At 33.5% G+C, this 21,851-nt stretch overlaps 1 protein-coding gene across 2 annotated transcripts in view; it reads left to right on the plus strand.

Annotated features, from left to right (window-relative positions):
* BMP2K (BMP2 inducible kinase) overlaps nt 1–21,851 on the plus strand; it is a 133,526-nt gene that overhangs the window by 54,642 nt on the left and 57,033 nt on the right. For both annotated transcript variants that reach the window (XM_073891821.1, XM_025887706.2), the window contains exons 2-7: nt 1,830–1,948; nt 4,929–5,034; nt 10,776–10,918; nt 12,674–12,795; nt 14,917–14,998; nt 18,968–19,100. In XM_073891821.1, the coding sequence (XP_073747922.1) occupies nt 1,830–1,948; nt 4,929–5,034; nt 10,776–10,918; nt 12,674–12,795; nt 14,917–14,998; nt 18,968–19,100 (705 nt within the window). The remainder of the gene's footprint in view (nt 1–1,829; nt 1,949–4,928; nt 5,035–10,775; nt 10,919–12,673; nt 12,796–14,916; nt 14,999–18,967; nt 19,101–21,851) is intronic.

Raw genomic sequence — 21,851 nt, forward strand, 5'->3', positions numbered from 1 at the left:
CTCTCTCTCTCTCTCTCTCTCTCTCTGTTACCAGCCAACAGGCAATTCTGATACATAGCTGTGTTTGGGAAGCATTGTTCTAGGGGAATCTCTAGAAAAATATCTCAAAATGAATGCTGTTAAATAATTTATCTTGACCAATACTCATACTACCTCCATATCTAGACCTAACTTTAGCATTTTCTTTAAATTTTTTTAGGTCAAATGAAATTTGAGTAGTTGAAGTAGTACTTTATTAGTGCTACTAATTTCTTAATGTTTACATATGAAACTAATGCTAAGTGAACTTCTTTTAAAAAAATTCCCTGCATTGTTAGAGCTTTTACTTCAAGTGACTTTCCCAAATATCATCTTTTTCTTTCCTGGTAACCACCTTGTGAGTTGGGTGATTTGATTTCCCCTACATTGTATATGTGGAAATCCAAATCTACAAGGTGGGAGTTTTACAGTTTCTTGGAATTGCAGTTGTGGGATATGAAGACCCTGGATTGAATCCATACTGATTCTGGAGTGTCTTAGGAACTCTTTTCCCCCCTGTCATTTATCCCCAATAGTTTACTTTTCCTTTGACTGTTTCGCATTGAATCAGAATGCAGATGCCTTATCATTGCTTAGGATGCTGCTTTATAAGGGCTATCAAACTGATAAAAGTAACACACAATTTTTTGTTTTAAACTACATTAAGCAATGTAATATCCTTTGCCAGGATGAGCTTTAAAGACTTCAGGTGGAAGTCTTTGTTTAGATGTGGCAGAAGTAATTGTTCTTGAGAATACCTAGCAATGTGTTTTGGATTTGCTTTCTCAAATACAGTTAACAGACTGTCCAAATAACCGTGGCATAAATAATGAGGACATTTATATCATGTAAGACTTCTGGAAGGAGGGGGCGCCTGGGTGACTCAGTCGATTAAGTGTCTGCCTTCGGCTCAGGTCATGATCTCAGGGGTCCTGGGATCGAGCTCCGCATCAGGCTCCCTGCTCAGCAGGGAGTCTGCTTCTCCCCTCTCCTTCTGCCTCTTCCCTCTGCTGCTCTCTCTCTCTCTCTGTCAAATAAATAAAATCTTAAAAAAAAAAAAAAAGCTTCTGGAAGGAGGTGGTTCCAGAGTTGTCTAATTTAGTAGCCTAACTATGTCAGTGTTCTGGGTCTTTTTTGCTCTGACTCTTTTGGTCCATTGTGGTCCTATCTGGTCCATCATGGCCACAGATAGCGCAGTAGGTCTAAACATCATATTCATATATAACAAAATCCAAAAGCCAACAGAAGAGCATGGCGTTCTTCACAAGTCTCTCTCTTTTTTTCTGGGTGAATAGTCTTTCCCTACAGTACCCAGCCAATTTTCCCTTATGTCCCATAGCAAAATTGGTTACATATCCAGTCCTAAATCAGATACTGACAAGAGGAAATGAGATTCATTATCACCGTATAACAGTGTTGGTTCATCCCCTGGAACTGGAGGGGCACCGACCCATCTGATCCTGTTGATATCTCAGATAACATCAGTGTTTTGTTATCACAGAGAGGGGGAGGCTCATGGGGAGACAATCACTATAGTAATGCAGTTATGTAGTGACATTTTCTACATGTTATGTACGAGGCAAAATGAAATTTTAGTATTTTAACCTTTAAAAGAAAAGCATATTTATTTGAGAAGCATGTTATCTTCTATGTGTACTTTGTGATTGTCATAGGAAGCCAGTGTTTTGGCTTTTAATCTAATAAAATAGTTGCTTGCTATTATTTTTGTCTCGAGATTAAGCTCTTCAGTGATACTGCATCATTTTGATAGTTTCTGATTCTTTGTAATTAATCGGTGCTTGTTCTTTTAGGTGGATTCTCCACGGTTTTCCTGGTGCGGACACATGGTGGAATCCGCCATGCATTGAAACGAATGTATGTCAATAACATGCCAGACCTCAACATTTGTAAAAGGGAAATTACAATTATGGTAAGTGAAAGAGTAATTCCATTTGAAAAATTTGGTGTATTTTCTTTTGGTTTTGCACTATAACATTAACCAGCTTTTAGGCAAGCTGTTTATTGGCTTATGCATGTCTAGAAAACCTTTGAGGTGCATTCTTTATAGTCCTACTTAGGGCTAAATATAGTAAACTCGTCCTCCTTTATCCTCTCTTCCTTGTTGTAGTTGAAAGGGGCAAACTACTCTGCTTTTTGTTTTTCCCTCTTTTTAAAATACATTTTAATTATGGAATATTTTGAGAATAGAAAAATTAGAGAATTATGTAATAAATACCAGTTTATGCACTACCCAACTTAATTAAAATCTTACAGATATAGTTGAAGCCTTCTGTAGATTCCTTCCTAGCTGTATCCCTATACTGTTCTCATTCAAAAAGAAACCATTGTCCTGAATTTGGTGTTTACCTTTCCCATGGTGTTTATTAATACATTCAGTGTAATGTGTTTGTCTTCAACAACAATTTGGTTTGCTTTTCATTTTTAAAATCATGCTGTAAAGTTTATTGTTGTTACTACTTTTTTGGGGGGGGGGATGTACTCTCCAATATATGGAAGGATAACCTTCAATAAAGGAAAAATTCTTTTTAAATATTAGGAAAAGTAAAAAATATTTTAATAGGTTATTAAAAAAATTTCAGTAACTTGGTTAACTAAACAGTTAAAAAAAAGTACAAACTAAAAAGTTTCTTTTTTTCTAGGGTATCTTTTTCTCAGTGCTCTGGATGGCTGCTTCTTGTTTTTCTTCTCTTCCTTCTCCTTTACTCTTCCTTTTCTTCTTCTTCCTCTCCCTTTTCCTCCACCTCTTCTTTTTCTTCCTCCTCCTCTTCTTCTTCCTCTCCTTTCTCCCCTCACCTTTTCCCCGCTTCTACTTCTTTCTCCTCTTGTCTCCCTCCTCCCCTTCTTCCTCACCCTTTTCCTCCACATCTTCTTTCTCCTCCTCTTTTCCTGCCTCCCATTCTTCCACACTTCTTCCCCCAGTCTTCTTCTTCCTTTCTCTCTTCTTCCCTCCTCCTTCCACCTCTTCTTTCTCTTCCTCCTCCCCTTCTCTTTTGCTTCTGTTTTCTTCCTGCTGTCATCTACTGTTTATCAAGTGCTAGTATATATTTAAAATTTCTTTTTTAGGAAGTGAAATTGCATAATGTAAAATCAGCTATTTTATGTATTTCGTTATTTATTTATTTATTAAAATCAGCTCTTTTAAAGCAAACAGTTTGGGCATTTAATGCATTCATGATGTTGTGCAGCCACCACCTCTGTCTAGTTCTGAACCTTCTCATCACTCCAAAAGGAAATCCCCTGCCCAGTAAGCAGTTGCTCCCATTCCTACCTTGTTCTAGCCCCTGGCAACCACCCATTGTGTTATGTCTCTGTGGATTTAGCTATTCTGGATATTTCATGTAAATGGAGTCATGCAATATGTGACCTTTTGTGTCTGGCTTCTTTCACTTAGCATGTTTCTGAGGTTCATCCACATGGTATGTGTGCATCTATCTATCTATCTATCTATCTATCTATCTATCACAGTTTGTTTATTCATCTGTTGATGGACTTTTTTAAAAATCCACTGATGGACGTTTGGGCTGTTCCTACTTTTTGGCCGTTGTGAATAGTGCTGCTATGAATATGTGTGTATATGTATTTGTTTTGAGTATTTGTTTTCAGTTTTTTGGGTTTATATTTAGGAGTGGAATTGCTGGGCTATAGTAATTCTGTGTTTAACTTTTTTAGAAACCACTAAACTGTTTTCTATAGCAGCTGAACCATTTTATGTTCACACCAGCAATGTATGGGAATTCCAGTTTTTCCACATCCATGTAAACACTTGTTAATATCATTCCTTCTTATTCAGTTGCTTAAAGATTTCTTATTTTATATCAACATCTTTATCAACACGTTTTGATCCCTTTTGTTCAGAGATAGGTACATTTATACAACATGACTTAACTGATTGAAGAGATTTACCCCAAGATAATAGGGATTCTTAGACTAAGTTCTTAAACTTGAGTCTAGGTATGGTACTGTTGTACCATAATTCTTTCTTTCAATAGAAATTGTGTAATTTTGATATGTAAAATATAGTCATTATCAGTAGCAGCAACACTCAAATTCTGTGCTTTTGAACACAGAATTTAGGGAGATTAGCTCTTTAGAACAGTGGTCTTCCAAATTTTTTTGTTGCCCATCTACCATTATATTTATGTGTTTATGAATTATTCACATGTTCAGCTGCCAAATTACGGTTAAAATTGGGTTTATTATTAATGATAGTGGATGTAAATTTATTTTAAAAAGGATTGTTGATAATTGTTTTTTAATTTCCAGACTGACCTAATTAGATGATTATTTTTAACCTCATCACATGCTGATCATTATCTTGTACCAGGAACAAAAGTGTCAGATTTGCCATTTTTTTCTTATTTCTTTGTACTTGTATTATTAGTATTATCTTTAACCTATGGTTTCTTAATAGAAATTTTTTTAGCCACTTGTTCATTTTGTAGGTTATTTAAAGTATATACATTCATAAATCCTCTTAACTAGGTACACATAAATTGCAGTATGTTGCAGGCAAAACAAACAAATGAGAGTATAATTGTTAGTTCATAAATATTAGAGGTTAATTTAAAAAAATTTTTTAGCTAAAAATAAATAAAAGTTAAAGTTCTGATACTGTATTCTTGAGTCCCAAAGGACTGTCTTGCACACTTTTGGATACTGTTGGTTTTGAGTGAACTATTTCTTTCTTCCTGATTGAATTTAAAAATTAGTGTTCATCCACATGTAAGTAAACTTTTCAGTGAAACTGTAGAAACCTTTTTGAAATATGTCAGATTCCACACTTATGCTTAATTTACTTTTTGAAATTCTTTAAATATATTAATTTAGACTTTAAAACATTGCTAATAGAGCTTTAAAATATATGTTTTTCAATTACTATTATTTTTCAGAAAGAGCTGTCTGGTCACAAAAATATTGTGAGTTATTTGGACTGTGCTGTTAATTCAATTAGTGATAATGTATGGGAAGTGCTTATCTTAATGGAATATTGTCGAGGTAAGTATTTTTCTGTATTTGTTTTATACTGAAAAAAAATTGCCCTTAAAATGGTTTCCTAGGTGTCTTGGTTTCTCCTAGGGCAGCTGTCACCTGATTCTAGACACTTATTGTAATCTCAGCTTTAATTATCTAATTAAGGAACACTGTGAAGAATACTTAAAATCTAGTCATCCTTGCTGTAGTGATGATAGGAGCATATAAATGACAATTAGAAAAGTGCTGTTGGTTTAAAACAAGAAATCCAAGCAGGTGAAGAGCAGTTACACATCATCCTCCCTATGTTTCTTTTATAGTCCAACAAAGAAGAGCATAATTTATCAATATTAGTGTTATAAGACTTTTTCCAGCACTCTACCATGTTAATATTCAGTATTATTAAATGTAATAAATTTAGATGCATTTTGATCTGTAATATTTATAAACTTACGTAGTCTTTTGGGGTTCTTTTATAAATATCCAAAGGTTAAAAACTATATTTTATTTGGATCTCTTATGGTATTTCAAAGAAATTTACTGGTATAGTATGCCTTAATAATAATAATTTTAAAACTTTTTAATTTAATGTGTTTGAAGGGGGCAATTAAGTCATTTCCTGCAAACTTGCTTTTTTTTTTTTTTAAATCAGACAGTATCTGGCAATTGGGGCTGTGAGGAATCTTGGTTTATATTTAGATTCTCTTAAGACAGTTACGATTTTTAATTACGATATTAGGAACACTTGTCATTTCCTGAATGATGGAGGAGGAGGAAGATGGTGGTGGTGTTGGATAAAATATAGTTTCATTTACTTTAGTTTTGTAAGGAGGGAAGGACAGGGGAAAATGAAGTGAACCGGTATTATAATATCTATTATGATATACTTGTAAGTTATTTCCATATATAACATAAGAAAATTAGATGTTTTCCTTGTTGTTTTCTCTTATTTATATTTCATACTGTAAAACATTGTGATCTCTTTAAGGAGAAGATATTGATGTTCTTTACTCCACTTTCCTGAGTTCTAGCATTTGTGGTGCTCTTAGCTGGATAGAGTAGCCCTTGGTTACTTGTAAAGATAGCCCTTGGCTATTTTTTTTAAAGATAATTGAATCTGGCATAATCATAGCCTTGGATGAGTTTAATTAATAGTCATCCAGAAGACATTTTAAAAAGGGAACCAAATGAATTTCAGTTTTTAGGGGACAAATTTTATTTTTTAATTTTAATTTTTTAAAGATTTTTTTATTTATTTGAGAGAGAGAGTCATGAGGAGATCATGACCCTGAGATCATGACCAAAGTCAAAATCAGGAGTTGTTTGCTCAATGAGCCACCCAGATGCTCCAGGGGACACATTTTAAAGTGACCTGAGCTATATTTTGAGGAAGGCATGCTTTTGCATTTTAAGAAATTAAAAAAATTTTTTTATCTGATTTAATTAGCAAGCTGATTCACATGAAATTTTTATTTTTATCAAGGTAATTCATATATAAGTTTTAAAAAGTCAAAGAGTTGTGTTAAGCTGTGTCTAAATCGTTATCCTCTTGCCTCATCCCTCTCCTCCGAGGCATTCACTTTAAAAATCCTTGAGATATTTCTCCTCATACTTATTCCATATTTCTACACTTCATTAGGTAGAGGAGAGTCTAGTTTTAATGAGATCCTTGGCGTATGAAAAAGAGGGAACTTAGAAAATCGGGGGAAGTATGTGATTCCGGGCATGAGGAGGCTCTTGAATGAAAGTTTGCTAGTGCTAGCTCTGATTTTATGTTTTAGATAGTATCTCCAAGTAAAGATGGTATCTCCTTTTTTTTACTGTGAAGAGTAGTATATTCTTAGTTTTCAGATTAAATTAATAATTGGTGTTTAAATTATTTTGTTTGTCATTTAACTGTGATATGGAATAGTGTGTATCTTTCTTGTACTTTTAAATTTTTTTCCTGGAGTTAATAATTACTACATTTTTTATTCGCCTAATTTCCTTCTCCATATATATTAGTATTTTAGCCCCACATTCCCCAATGGAAGTGTAAATCTTTATGCAATATGCTTAAACATTTAAATACTTGTGTCAATTTTAGTTTTTCTCCATAGAAACATCCTTTCAGGAGACTTCAGTTCTGCTTAATTTTGAACAGCATTTAGCTGTCATTCTGGGAGTTCTCTTTGCCTTCCTATCTTGGACTCCCTACTGCTCATGCCTCCCTCCTTGTTTTTAACTACCTCCTTGGAATAGAGTACATTTTTCATTAGCTTTCTGATAATGAATTATGGAAGGAAACATTTTTGAAACCTTGCATATATAGAAGTATTTTTATTCTACATCCATATTTAATTGTTAATTTGGCTGACTAAAGTGTTGCAGGTTAGAAATAATTTTGATCTAGAATTTTGAAGGCATTATTCCATTTTTTTTCCCCTGGTGTTGGCTGCTATTGAGAAATCTGATGCATTATGATTCTTCGGGTTTTTTTTAGGTGACCTCTTTTTTTCCATGGACACTTAGAATCTGTATCTCTAGCATTCTAAAATCTCAGGTATATTGCCTTGGTTATGGGTCAATTTTGCTATCTTTATTTCTGGGCACTCAATTTTTTTCTCTCCTTCATTTTCCCTCTTTCTCTCTTTTTCTTCTCTTTTTAAAAATTCTACTTATGTTGGGAGCATTCCTTAAATATATCTTTTAGCTCCTCTATAGAATTTGGTATTTCTGCTATGTTATTTTTAATTTCCAGGAACTCTTTCTGTTCTCTCAATGTTGTTCTTTGTTAAAATGCACCTTGCTCTTGTTTTAGATGCATATCTTTTGTTATCTGCAGTTACTAATTACAGTTTTTAAAAAGTTTTCTTCTGTTCCTTGTGTTTTTGTTTTTCTTATTTTTTTTTCTGTTTGTTAATACGCCTTTTTTTATGTTAGACGTTTTCTTCAGATGTTTCACCAGTTAAGCTTACTGCATGTACTGTAGATCAGAATGTACCCTCTGAGTGGGCAGTTATATCCTAGAGAAGGAATCTGGAGGATCTGAAGAGAGCATGCTCAGTTCCTTTTTCTCAGATGAATCCATTAGATAAGTTCCTTTTCTTTTCATGGGGGAGGAGTGAGTTGGAGGGGTAGAGAATGGGAGAATAATTACTTGCCCCTTACTTCTTCTATAGAAGCTAATTATATTACGTAAAATTGTTTAAGAATGAAGGTACTTTTGTAAGGCAGTCAATGTTATGAATATAGATCAGGTACATTGGTTTTGATTATATAGGGATAAAACTGTACAGGATGTAGAAGAATGTATTATATAGCTGATATGCCCCATCATGGTTTCAGGTATCAAATGTTTACAGTCATCTTTTGTAATAAATATTAGATCTTTGTAGGTTCAAGATTTGACACTGAGTAATTTGCTAATACTCTGATATATATAGGTTAAAGAGAGATTACATGCTTGAGGTAAGATTTCCAGAAATCAGAGTTGAATTTGAATATATTTCCATTACTGTATGTGAAGAACTTTTGAGTGTGTGGGTAGCTCAGTCGGTTAAGCGTCTGACTCTTGATTTCAGCTCAGGTCTTGGTCTCAGGGTCATGAGTTCAAGCCCCTTGTTGGACTCCTCACTGGGGGGTGGGCGTGGAACCTACTTAAAAAAAAAAAAAAAAAAAAAAAAAAAAAAAGAGAGAGTGAGAGAGGGAAAAGAGAGAGCTTTTATTTCCAGGAGGTGTTTGACAGAAATTCCCGTGGATAATATACCTATTAGCTTTTGCTTAGTAACAAAACATCCTAAAAGTCAATAGCCTAAAACAACAATCATTTATTATTGTGTATCAGTGGGTCATCTGTTCTAGCCTGAGCTTGGTGGAATGAATACTGTTCATTTTGACTGGGCTCGCTCACATGAGGGTGGGTTTGCTGGGTTTAGAGTGGCTCTGTTTTATATGTTTTGCATCATTTTCCCAGGCACTATCAAGCTGTCCTCGGGATATTTTCTCATAGAGATAGTAGAAATACAAGTATACCTTTTTTGATTTCTGAATCTGGTTCTTTTGTTTCTCAGAATAATCTTAACTTTAATTTTCAGGGGACTTTGATTTTGCATAATGAAATTTTATTTGTTTCAACATTTGAAATGCAGCTCAAATACAGCTGTTAGCTTTTTCTGGGGACTTGGATTTTGTGATTCAAGACCTCTGAATGGAAGAAAGAGGATTAACATTTGTTTAAAATTTATTCTACTCATTACAACATTGAAAGTTTGGAAGAGGAACTAAACATTGAGTTCAAGGTTATGATTTCTTCAGCTATGAAAGTGATATTTCAAGAATGTGAATGAGCACCAATAAAACATCTTTCATCCTGTTTAATTTTTGGTTAAAGCAAGTTCCATGTCTAACACACAAAACGATGGAGGACATTGCTGCCTGGTCAGGTGCCTCAATCTTGAGATACTCTGAATAAATTGCAACCAAATATACTTGAGTGGTCTGAAAATTGGGGATTGATAGGTAAAATTTGATATCTTTTCTGCTTTAAAATTTTAAGAAGAAACCCAGCCATTTCAGAAAATACATGAGCATGCTGTTTAGACAGTAATGATAAAAGGAACAGGTGTGTATGCACCTTCTTGCAGATTACAAAGTAGTAAACATTCATTTGTCCAACTTTGTTAAAAGAAAGTTTCAAATTAGCAATTCCCAAACTTGATTTTTATTAGAATGCTTTCTGAGTGAATCACATATTTACTTGTGTTCTTAGATGATGGTAAACTTTTTCTTAATAATTTAGAATTGTCATTAGACTGTTGATTATTTTGATATATGTAATATATAATCAATCCTCTCAGGGCTCATTGGTATGACTATTTGAGTTTAGTAAGTTATTCTGCCCATTGTCTTTTTCAGGGGGCCTGAAATTTAGAGCATAAGCATCTTAACCCATCTCTCCATTTCCACTCTTGTGATTCCCTCATAATCAAGGAGATCCTTTAAAAAGCTAGATCAGGAAGTTCCCCTGGTTGTCAAGATAAATCTAAAATATGGCTGATGGGTAGCTGTCTTGTCAGTTTCATGTCACTTTACCACTTCTCTGCTTCTTAGACCATACCTACATTGGTTTTAAGTTATTCAAAGTTTTAAAGCTCTTTTCCAAACTGGAGGCCTTTGTGCATGTTGTTTGCTGTTGCTAGCATGCTTTTCTCACAGATCTCTGCCTGGCTGGTTTCTAATCATCCTACAGTCTCAACATCAATATCACTTCCCCAGACAGACCTCATCTGACACCCTCTCCTCCCCATCCTCCTTCACCAAGGAGGTTTTTAAATTTAGGTTCCTCTCATATTATGTTTATTGTATATAATTATATGCTTATTTTTGTAAGGGCTTAATGTTTATGCCTTAGATTATAAATTCCATGATAATATAAACTTTATTTTTGCTCACCTCTCTTTATCCAATAGCTAGCGTGGTGTTGAATAACTGTTTCTTCAAATCCATGATGCCATCAATTATAAAGTATATCTTGATTTCAGAGATGTTAAAATCTTAAAAAATGGCTAGTAGCATCTATCTTAAGATGTTTTCTTTTCAGAGATGTAAAATATGAAAATGCATGTCTTTGAATCAATATGATATGGTACAGTAAGACTCCTTACATAAGCATTATGAAAAAGCCAATTCCCTGTTACCTGAGACCATACAGGAATTTCTTTATTTCTTTGTGGTAGTCGTCCTTTACTAAAAATATGTCTTCTCAAAATTTCTTTTTTGGTTAGCTGGACAGGTAGTGAATCAGATGAATAAGAAGCTGCAGACAGGTTTCACGGAAGCAGAAGTGTTACAGATATTCTGTGATACCTGTGAAGCTGTTGCCAGATTGCATCAGTGTAAGACTCCAATAATTCACCGGGATCTGAAGGTAGGAATTTTAGACTACTTATGGATGAATACATTTTAAACTTTAGCATTAAAATATTCTTGGACTATCTTCATCTACACTAGGTTTTATTACCAGCACTGAGAAGGGTCTCTCTGTCCCAGGCTTCATTTCCTGAGGCCATGTAAAGACTGTAGAATAGAAACTGTGCTTTCCATGACCCTGCGGGCTTCTAGTAAGGCTGTAGAAGTGAATGTTGTGCCCTCTACTCTGCTTCTGTTGTACATAGTAGGCTTTTTAAAAAGGTTTCACATGAGCAAAAATGTGAACTTCACTGATGTAGGTTGAGTGTCCTTCCACACTGTTCTCGTCTAGTTCAGCTCTCCTCCTATTTCCTATAACCCATATTAAGCATCAGGATGTTTTCCAGAGATTTTGGAGGCAAACTTGAATGGGTCTTTTTACTCACTTTTATTTATAATTTACTATAGTTTTCTATAATTTACTATAATTTGGTGGTGATTGTCTTTAAGGTCATTTTATCTTAGCTTTTTGTAGGCTCTGATCTCTTGTGTAGGGTACCCACTTGTTATATTTGAAGAAGTCCCCAAAGAGGATTTAAAAGTCCTGGTATCATATTTCTCAAGATATCATTACATACATTATTTAAAACTATAGGAGTCTTCTTTGATGCCCACAAACACTAAGATTATAAAAATTTCTCTTCCCAAAATGCTGTATGCCCAGATATCCCATGGCTAAACTGTCATCCCGCTTCAAGTCTGCTCAGATTAACCCTCTCAGTGAATTCTGTCTTACACACCTTATTTATAGTTACAGCCTAACATTTCTGCTCTTTACCCTGCTATATCTTTTATTATCGCTTGTTACCTTGTAAGGTACTATATAATTTGCTTATGTATTGTGCTTATTGTTTACTTTCTGTTCACTTCCATTAGAGTGTACGTGTGGGCAGGGATTTTTCTCTTTTATAGTGATATATCCAAGTATTTGGAATGGTGCCTGACACATAGCCAGGGTCTCAATAAATATTTAATGAAGGAATAAATCCCAATTCTGACTGATTATACAAAATTTATGAAAGGTGATAATAAAATTCTCTTAAGATACAAGAGAATAGAAGGTGTCATTTAAAATGTAGGTTGTTAACCATGAAAACGTCAGCTAGGGAAACCTACAGGAATATAATACAAATTAAGCCAAAATTGAAATGCATGCCTGCAGACTTCTGTCCTTTAATTTGGATAACCAGTGTAGTTCATTTTAGTTGTTATGAATATGCAGTGTTTACATTTTCCCTAATAATTCGGTATAACTTCAACACGTAAAGTCAAAACTGTGTTTTTTGGTGGAGCATTGTAGATAAAAATGGAATTAGAAGTCAATCAGGTAGAATTTTAATAGTTTTTGTTACTTGTCTATAGATAAGCTGAAGTGTCAGAAAAAGATAAAAATGGAGGTACAGTATAGATAGACTTGGACTGCTGCTAGTTCTTCTTTTTTTCATAGAAGAGGTTTAAAGAGGATTTAGGGCTTCTTGGCCCCTGCAAAAATCATCCTGGGATGGGAAAAGCACTTCTCTGTTCTTAATAAGAGAAACAGTAGACATAGTCAAGTATATTTTTGGTCTGATTCTTTTGTCCTTCCTCATAATTTATCTTACTCCTGTCTCTATGTATATATGACACAAACCTTTCAATGTTGATTTTGTAAAAACATGGTTATAAAAATAAAATTCACTTTGAAAATACTACTAATTATTTATTTTTTCTGAAGGTAGAAAATATTTTGTTGAATGATAGTGGAAACTATGTACTTTGTGACTTTGGCAGTGCCACGAATAAATTTCTTAATCCTCAGAAAGATGGAGTTAATCTTGTAGAAGAAGAAATTAAAAAGTAAGTTTCTGTCTTTATTGTGCTTTGTCTCATGGGAATTTTAGTTCAGTCTGTGGACCACTTCTGCTAATACAAATTTTAGGTGTTTGATTTATAGATTCCTTCAAAATATTTCTGTGACTTTGACTAATTTATGTCTGCTCTAGCTCAGTAGAAAATATATTTTATCATGCATACAGGTTTTTCATGTACATTGTAAATATATTTATCAAGAAATTTGTTAAGCTATAATAATTTGTGGAATCATTAAAGGGAGTTTTAAGTGATTATTGTTCAGTTAAACATCTTTGTTTTTACTAATACTGAGGATTGTGCTTGTTAGGAAAAACATTAAATTATTTGAAAGTTAAGTTTTTACTTCATATTTAAAATGAGGAAGATTGACTTCTTAATGTATTGAAAACTGTGTGGAAAACATGTTACTCTGATAGTGTTTTAGAAAGCTGTCTGGTAGAAGTACATCATATCTGCTTATGTTTTCTTAATTTTGTACTTTCTGTGGTTGCTAGAGTACCTGTAAGTACTTTTCCCTGACTTTTCTGTTTTCTAGTTTTAGAAAATAGAACTGTTTGTAAATCTTAGATTATCTTAGTAAAATGATACAGAACGCCCAAAGATCTTGAGAATAACAATTTGTTGTCTTTTCTAAGTTGCCTTTCTTCACTTCCTCACAAATTCTCAGTTGTTTAAGACTAAGGGCTATCATTTGAACTTCAGTATACATTTTGAAATGACTCAGGGAGAGCTGATCTTACTGTTGCCCGTTTGTATAACACTGTGGGTTTCTAGACTGTGTATTGCTACTAAGGAAACTTAGCTTATGATGATTACATTAGATTCCGTAAAACTTACCTCCTTAGTAAACATATAAATGTCCTGAAGAACACAAGAACAAATTATTGAATTGACTTCTTGGGGAGATATATATATATATATAATATATATAATGTATATATTATGTATATATTTTATATATATATATAAAATTAAAAAACTATTGGGTCATGATATATAATGCCTGCTTTAGGATCTCTGACTTGCTGAAAGTTTCATTTCTTGCTGTTGAATTTGAAGTATAGTTAAGGTTTAGTAGATTTTTGCAGTAGTGATAAATGCAGGCTCATGAGGAGTTCTTTTGCTTTTGTGGCTCAATTGAGGAGTTAATGGTCTAACCATTTATTCAGTTGATGGGTGTTTATTCAGGGCCTACAATGCAGTGGACACTGTTGTTGGTGCTGCAGTGTAGCAGTGAACAGAAGTTCTGCCCTCATGCAGTTTCTTTTCTGGTTTCTCAGGTTGCTCCTCTGTAGTGTCTCACCAGTCAGGGTAATTTTGAAAAATAAGATGATAGAATGTTGAGCCTTAAGATATTTCATATAAAATGAAACATATCAACACTCAAAATTGATCTTAAATTATGCCATGATATAGGAATTCCTTCCATTGTCTAATAATTTCTGCCATGAAATTGAGTACTACTTCATTAAAGTACCCTGTTCATAGTGGATTTAGAATTTTTATATTGGTAATATTTTCTTACAGTATCTTTTAATTCCAAATAACTTATGATGACAGTCAGTTCTAGAAGTGTTCTTAATTAGTGTAGTCAGAATAATGGCAACTAGGTTACTTTTAAAACAACAATGATATAAACAGACCTAAAGGAGATTTACTACTGTGTGCCAGGAATTATGTTACAGTCCATAAAAACAAACTCCTTAATAAACATATAAATTAATTTTTTGAGAGGGTAGCGATATTGCTTTTAAATTAATAGACTAAAATATTTTGATAAGAATAATTTTAGAGTCAAATTATATTATTTAAAATAAATTCAAGGAAAGCTATATTTTCAATCCATTGTCTTTAAGATTTTTAATTAAAGAAAGTTAAGTTTTTATATCATTAAAGATGCTATTGCACTTGTTGAATAAAAATGTGTATGTAGATGCTTTGTATTGTTAAATCTTGATAGACTTTTATCGAACTTTTTAAAAAGTATTATTTCTATATAATGTTATTGAAACGAAAAGTTTTTGTAGTATTTTATATAGAAACAATGTAGTATCTATCTTTTTTTTTTTTTTATATCTCCACTCCATTTCACTTATTTACTGCCAGGTATACAACTCTGTCATACAGAGCCCCTGAAATGATCAACCTTTATGGAGGGAAACCCATCACCACCAAGGCTGATATCTGGGTAAGGCCAAGAAAAGGCTAACATTTTCTCTAACCAAATAAAAAAAAAATCTGAGTTCAGTTGATTATTTTCCCCGTGTTGCCCAAAAGGTATTACATAAGTAGAAGAGAGTGGTATAGAGTGGAGCTTCTTATTCAGAAGAAGAATAGAACATTTTATCTTCTTAATTCTGAATTGGAAAGCTTAGGTATAAAAAAGTAAATAAAGGACTTCCATATAATGTAACGTTTTACCACAGTAATTTTTAGAATTTATAGAGAATGTTAATATTTTTTTTATCGTAATTTTGGTTGGTTGCAGTATGGAAAAGCTGGTCATAACTCTTAAGTAGTTTTTAGAAGTATTTTAGGATTTTTTAATGTAAACTAACAGGAGTAAAGCTTTTTTCTAATTAAAATCATACCATTGATTAACTTCTATATATTGAGGATCTTATCATTTAACATATACCGTTGACCCTTGAACAACATGTGTTTGAACTGCATGGGTCCACTTAATATGCAGGGTTTTAAAAATAAATATATTGGAAAACTTTTTGGAGATCGGCAACAAATGTGAAAAAACTTGCAGATGAACCACGTAGCCTACAGATACTGAAAAAATTAAGAAAGTTATATATTATTGTAAGAATACAGTATGTAATATATTACAAAATATGTATTAATTATGTTATTGGTAACTGGTCAACAGTGGATTATTAGTAGTTAAGTTTTGGGGGAGTTAAGTTATACATGGATTTTTAACTGCACGGGGGGTTTGGTGCCCCTAACCCCCTATCTTGTTCAAGGGTTAACTGTATATCTGGGTTGAATTAGTAAGATGATCATGTTTCTATATAGTTGAACTTTATGTTAGAATGCTAATACTTATTTAGAACTTGTTTCATAAGGAAATATATTTTGGCTGTATTTGATAAACTAGCAAGAAACTCTATTTTAAATGTGAATTCATTTAAATTCAACAAGTATTTAGTCATATCTCCCTGTAGTTACTGTATTAGGGATGGAGGAAAAAAATTCCTTTGGAAATAGTTCTAGAGTTTACAAGAAAAGTCATGTTTGTTTTATTTTTAAATGTATTTAGAAAGTAGTAGAGCATAATGTGTGAAAGCAAATGAATATCTCCTTGGTCCTCTTCTGACCTCCTCCTTACAGGGGTTGGGATACTAAATATTCTTGCAAGATAATAAAAAAAGAGTATCTTTGATATCTTTTCATCTGTTGTAATATATACTTTTGCATGAATGATCTTAAATCTTAGTTGAATTTTTAACCATATGCACAGTTGAATCAAACCTTGGGTAAGTTTTGATTTAGTTAACTTGATAACTGCTTATAGATCACTAGCTTGAATAATTCAAACTCAGTTTGCTTTTCTCAGCATTAACATTTGACTTATTAAATGGCTTATAGTAAGTGGCTTACAGTATAATGTAGACAGCAAATCCAATCAGATCTTAATTTATAAAGTGAAGGTATTAGAAGAGGTGGTTGTGGAAGTCTTTTCTAGCCTAATTTTGTGACGGCTGTTGAAATCTATGTCACCTAAGAGAGTATTTCAACAGCAGAGAAAACAGACATCATAGCTTAACTACAGTTTGGAAATCATCAAGGCTTGATTGAAAAATATAGTCTCTAAGCACATGATCATTACCCAGTATCTTAATAAAAAAGGAGGGATCCTTTCAGACTTTGTATGCATGCCAGCTAGCATACTAAATTGCGATAAATTTAAACTTTATACCATTTATAGATTAGTATATGGGGTAGTATTTCTATAATGGATAACTGGGTATAGCTGTGGGGTTACAGAAAGATTACCCAAAAATAAAAAAGAAGAAAAATAATCAGAAAATAGAATCTATGTTTATATGCTTGACAGAAATAGAATTTTAATTACCATGGTGCCATTTTTTTCTTGTCTTAGCTCAGGTGAAACAGAAGTATGTTATAACATTTTAGGTGTGAATGAAAGAATATCCAGAGAAAATACTCAGTTCATACTGGTCAAGAATTATGTTTCTGATTCTATTTCAGGGTAGTACTGATTCTCAGGGACTTATTATATTGAGGTTTAAGTATTCATTTAGCACTTTATATTTTGGGAAAAATTTTTTTTTTGCCTGGAAGTTTTCATTGTAGGTTATTTTTATCCTGAGAAGTAGGATGCTGATTTTATAAGCATTAGGAAATTCAGTGAGAGATGCTTCATGTTGTCTTTTAATGAGGAAAATTGAAGATGGTGATACTTAGCCTTCAAAATCAGGTCACTTGTTTCCTCCTGTTTCTTGAACAATTCTCATCATACCAAATGGATAAGGAGGCAAATGCCTTTGGTGTGAAAAAGTTAGGACACCTGGTTGTGTTCACACTGTGTGAAGCAGAGTATTTTATATTTTATATTTATGTTTTTTAAGTACACTGGCATTGCTATCTAAAATTGTTGTCTGGGAACTCCTGCAACATTTACTCTAACAGAAGACACATTACTAAACGTTTGATGATAAGATAAACCTGGCTAAAATGCAGAACTCTTAGACTGTCATCTGGGCAGGAGAAGGGTGTAATTTAATGTAGATATTACACCATTAATAGTATTTTTTTTAGTGCTGTTAAGGAAGCCTGAAGCTCAGTTTGCTGTATAAATACTGAAAATATCTTCCTTACAGAAAGAACCATTGTAAATATTTTTAAGTGACATGGAACTGGTTATTTCCATTCAGAATCTTTTCCATTTCATTAGTCACAGTAATGCTTTTGAACTTACTAGAATTACTCTTCTAGAATTGAAATTTCTAGAGTTTTTAAACTTATTGTTGGAAGGCTATATTGAAAATAATGTTTTGTAAATATCGTTGAACTTACAAAGGTGTTTCTGCATATTATGATTTTCATGGTAGTTAGAGAACTTAGTGTATTTGTTAGTTGAGTGTGCTAAGTTGATGTGTGGAGAAAATCCAACAAAGGAGAGGTGATAGTAAGGCCAAATTTCAGTATTGCTGATATAATTGCATACTGACTATTGGAGAATTTTATTACAGTCTTTTTAGAATTAGAAATATCCTTTACCCTCTTAAGGCTTGGGGTGACTTTTTTTTTTTTTATAAAAACAACATGATTTCTTGAGCCAAAAATCACATTTTATTACTGCTTCTCAGGTTTGAGCTGTTAGCAGCTTGGTAGCTAGGAATTTCCTTTGCTACTTTTCAGAATGCAATTTGTGTTGTTTTCGGGTGTTTTGTCCTCATTGTCAGCAAGTAGATTTATTGGTGCTGTGCTGTCTAGGAAGCCATGCAGGTGAAGCAGACAGAGCCCTTTCTTTGTGAATTTTATTATAGATTAGCCAAGTACAAATATGAGTAGTATATTTAGAATAAAAATTATAGGGTTATATTTAGAAGTAGAGAACTAATTTTTATGATATGAAATAATGACATATGTCTAATGAATAATCAATAAAACTATTTATTGATGGTTGTCTGATAAATTTAACTGTGCTGGCTAACTCATATTTGGAACCCCAGGATTTTATAACATGTTTTATTTTGATTTTTAAAAAAATGTTTTTAGAGGGAGCCTTGTGATTACTTTGTTGGTTATATGCTAGTTTTGTGCTAAATATATTTTTTCCTTGTGAAAGAAATAAAAATATAATTTTTTCCCCCAAAGGGAACCAGCTACTTCCAATTTTAGTTACATCATTCATGATTTAGAGTTCCATTATAGCTTTAATGCAGCCAACTAACCACAGATGTGATAGAAAAATCTGGAAGTGATACAGTTAAATATCTTTTCAGAAATTAAGCACATTAATTGGTTTAAGCGGTAATTTGTGAAAAGAGTGATCCAATATTAGAAACAGACTTTAGTTTTTTTTTAGTAATATACTTAGTTTTTGGTCTGGGACTATGTTTTTGTCTTGTGATTGATTACTTGAGCTCTGATGATATTCATACTTGTTTTTTTACAGGCGCTGGGATGTTTACTGTATAAACTTTGTTTCTTTACCCTTCCTTTTGGTGAGAGTCAGGTTGCTATCTGTGATGGCAGCTTCACCATCCCAGACAATTCTCGTTACTCCCAGAATATACATTGCTTAATAAGTAAGTACTTGGAAAAATTTATGAAAAAATTGTAAGATACTGTACTTAAAGGTGGGCTGTTATATCTCTACCTAAGCCTAATCTTTTGATTTCATGTATTACAGTTTTGTGAAACTATTATAAAGAAAAAACATTAAAAAATGTTTGTAAGACTTTTATAGGAATGAAAGCAGCCTAATTACCGATTAGTGCATGGATATTTTTAAGCCCCCTAGATAAGCTTTTGTAGAACATAGAGATTATGTAATTAAGGAAACTGGAATTTCTGGAAAACCTTAGAGCAAAACATTTAATTACTCAGTCTTTGTACTTTGAAATCTAAATATCCAGATCTGTTGCTCTTTTGTATCAAAGTATTATCGGTCTTAGAGTGTAGCTTATTTGGCCACCGTTTTAAATATTTATTCTTGATTGATTATAAAGTGTTTATTGGAACACAACCTAAGTGTAGTATCAGGAAGGGGTAGACCTGTGGGCCCCTGACTCCCAAAGAATACCTCAGTTTTCCTTCTAGCCTCCGTTAAGAAGTTTTTTCTTCCTTTTGGATGGTACTATAATTTAATTTTTTATATTTGTACGTGGCAAAATTTCTGGAAAAGATGACTGAGGGTGAGAAGGATGACTATCAGATATTAAAATTAAAATAATATTAGGAAGCTGCAGTATTTAAACAGCACCTCTCAGCACTGTTTTAATTAAAATGTTTCTAGCATGTCTGCTCTGTTTTTTGCATTTTAAACATCCCGTCATAGCCTCCAGCCACACCGATCAATGCAACAGAAAAGAGGGCTAATCTAAATATATTTGATGTTTTGTATTATAAAGATGGCCATTCAACTCAACGGGAAAAAATAGATGGAAATACAAAAAATTATTAGGGATTTGTGGACAAAATTCAATTCCAAGCTGAAAATCTACCTCAAACTTTATGCTAAAAATTCAAATAAATCAAAGACCTGAATGTAAAAAATAAATCAGAAATGTACTTGAAGAAAATAGGCTTGAATTTGTTGATAACACTGGATTGGGTAGGCTACAGGTATTAGATCTCAGAAACTAGGAAAGAAAAGATGAATCCACATGACCTCACTGATATGAGGAATTCTTAATCTCAGGAAACAAACTGAGTGTTACTGGAGTGGTTGGGGGTGGGAGGGATGGGGTGGCTGGGTGATAGACATTGGGGAGGGTATGTGCTACGGTGAGCGCTGTGAATTGTGCAAGACTGTTGAATCACAGATCTGTACATCTGAAACAAATAACGCAACATATTTTAAGAAAAAAGAAAAAGAAGAAGATAACAGGAGAGGAAGAAAAGGGGAGTATGTCAGAGGGGGAGACGAACCATGAGAGATGATGGACTCTGAAAAACAAACTGAGGGTTCTAGAGGGGAGGGGGGGAGGGGGATGGGTTATCCTGGTGATGGGTATTGAGGAGGGCACGTTCTGCATGGAGCACTGGGTGTTATGAACAAACAATGAATCATGGAACACTGCACCAAAAACTAATGATGTAATATATGGTGATTAACATAACAATAAAAAAATTTGGAAAAAAAAAAGATGAATCCATTACATATAAGTTTAAACCATTAAAAATACCCCCCAAACCTATGAACCCCAGCATAAAGTCAAATAGTAAATTGGGAAAAAAATATTTGTTACATATTTGACAAATGGCTAACTTTTATAATCAAAAAGAAAAGGGCAAACACTCCAGTAGAAAAATGGTCAAAAGAAAATGGATCATAAAAGGATATCTGGCCTTGCTATGCAAACTTGTTTAAAGAATAATCTATTTATTTATGTGGATTTGCTCAAACATGTTGGAAATTGGAGAAGTATGTCAGTTGAACACAAGCTTACATTGCTTCATGTGGATTGTTTTTCCTAGGCAAAGGGAACCAGAGTAACAGGGTAGGAGAGGTGGTGTTATAACTTAGAGGGGAAAGGAAATAGCCCTGAGCTTTGCTGCTGTCCTGCCGGTGTGAGGACTTTTAGCTTTAGGGAGCATTAAATATGAGTGTTTGTACCTGGGTGGGATCTTCTTCATAGAGAGATCTACCTGAATTTCTTGTGGCTCCCTACTAATGGGTCATTCCCCGAATAGCACCCCGGCTGGCTTAGAGTTCCATTTTTATCTTTATGGGTTGAGCACTTGCCAGCCTTATTTTGATGTGTTTTTATATCCTTGTGGCAGCTTCCAGCCAAATTGCCTTCCCAGGTGCAGGTTACCTTCCCAGGTACCAGTTAATGTTTTTGTCAGTGCTCTGGTTTACAAAGTTGTATAGTTTTTCAGGGGTCTGACCCAGCTCTATTTTTCCCATTATCCCTGTAATTTTACCCTGCCATTTTACAGAATGTGATTTTTTAAAAAAGCAAATAAACCTTTTAGAGTATATTTGAATAAACAGATCCATAACCCCCTCTATTCAGTTGCTTTCCTCCTTCATTGTCCAAAAATTAGGGCATTAAAAGCATGAAAGAACTCTGATTGCAATGCTCAAAGAATAGATTGAGGAATTTACTTTGGCTGTTGTGTGTTCTGGCTAATTGAAGTTTAACCTTTTATTGAGGTCCTTGTAAATCATTGTAACTGTGACTGTTTTGTTGCTGAGTATAATGTTTTCATCACAGTTGAACGAGGGTTTTATTGGGGATCTTTCAGTGTCATAGAAACTCTGAATATTCCCAGTGGACAATGCTGTATGAGAACTGGACTACACACACACACACACACACACACACACA

The sequence above is a fragment of the Callorhinus ursinus genome, unplaced genomic scaffold (genome assembly GCF_003265705.2).
Source record: "Callorhinus ursinus isolate GAN/ISIS: 27379988/994484 unplaced genomic scaffold, GSC_fseal_2.0 scaffold4, whole genome shotgun sequence".
NCBI classification, from domain to species: Eukaryota; Metazoa; Chordata; class Mammalia; order Carnivora; family Otariidae; genus Callorhinus; species Callorhinus ursinus.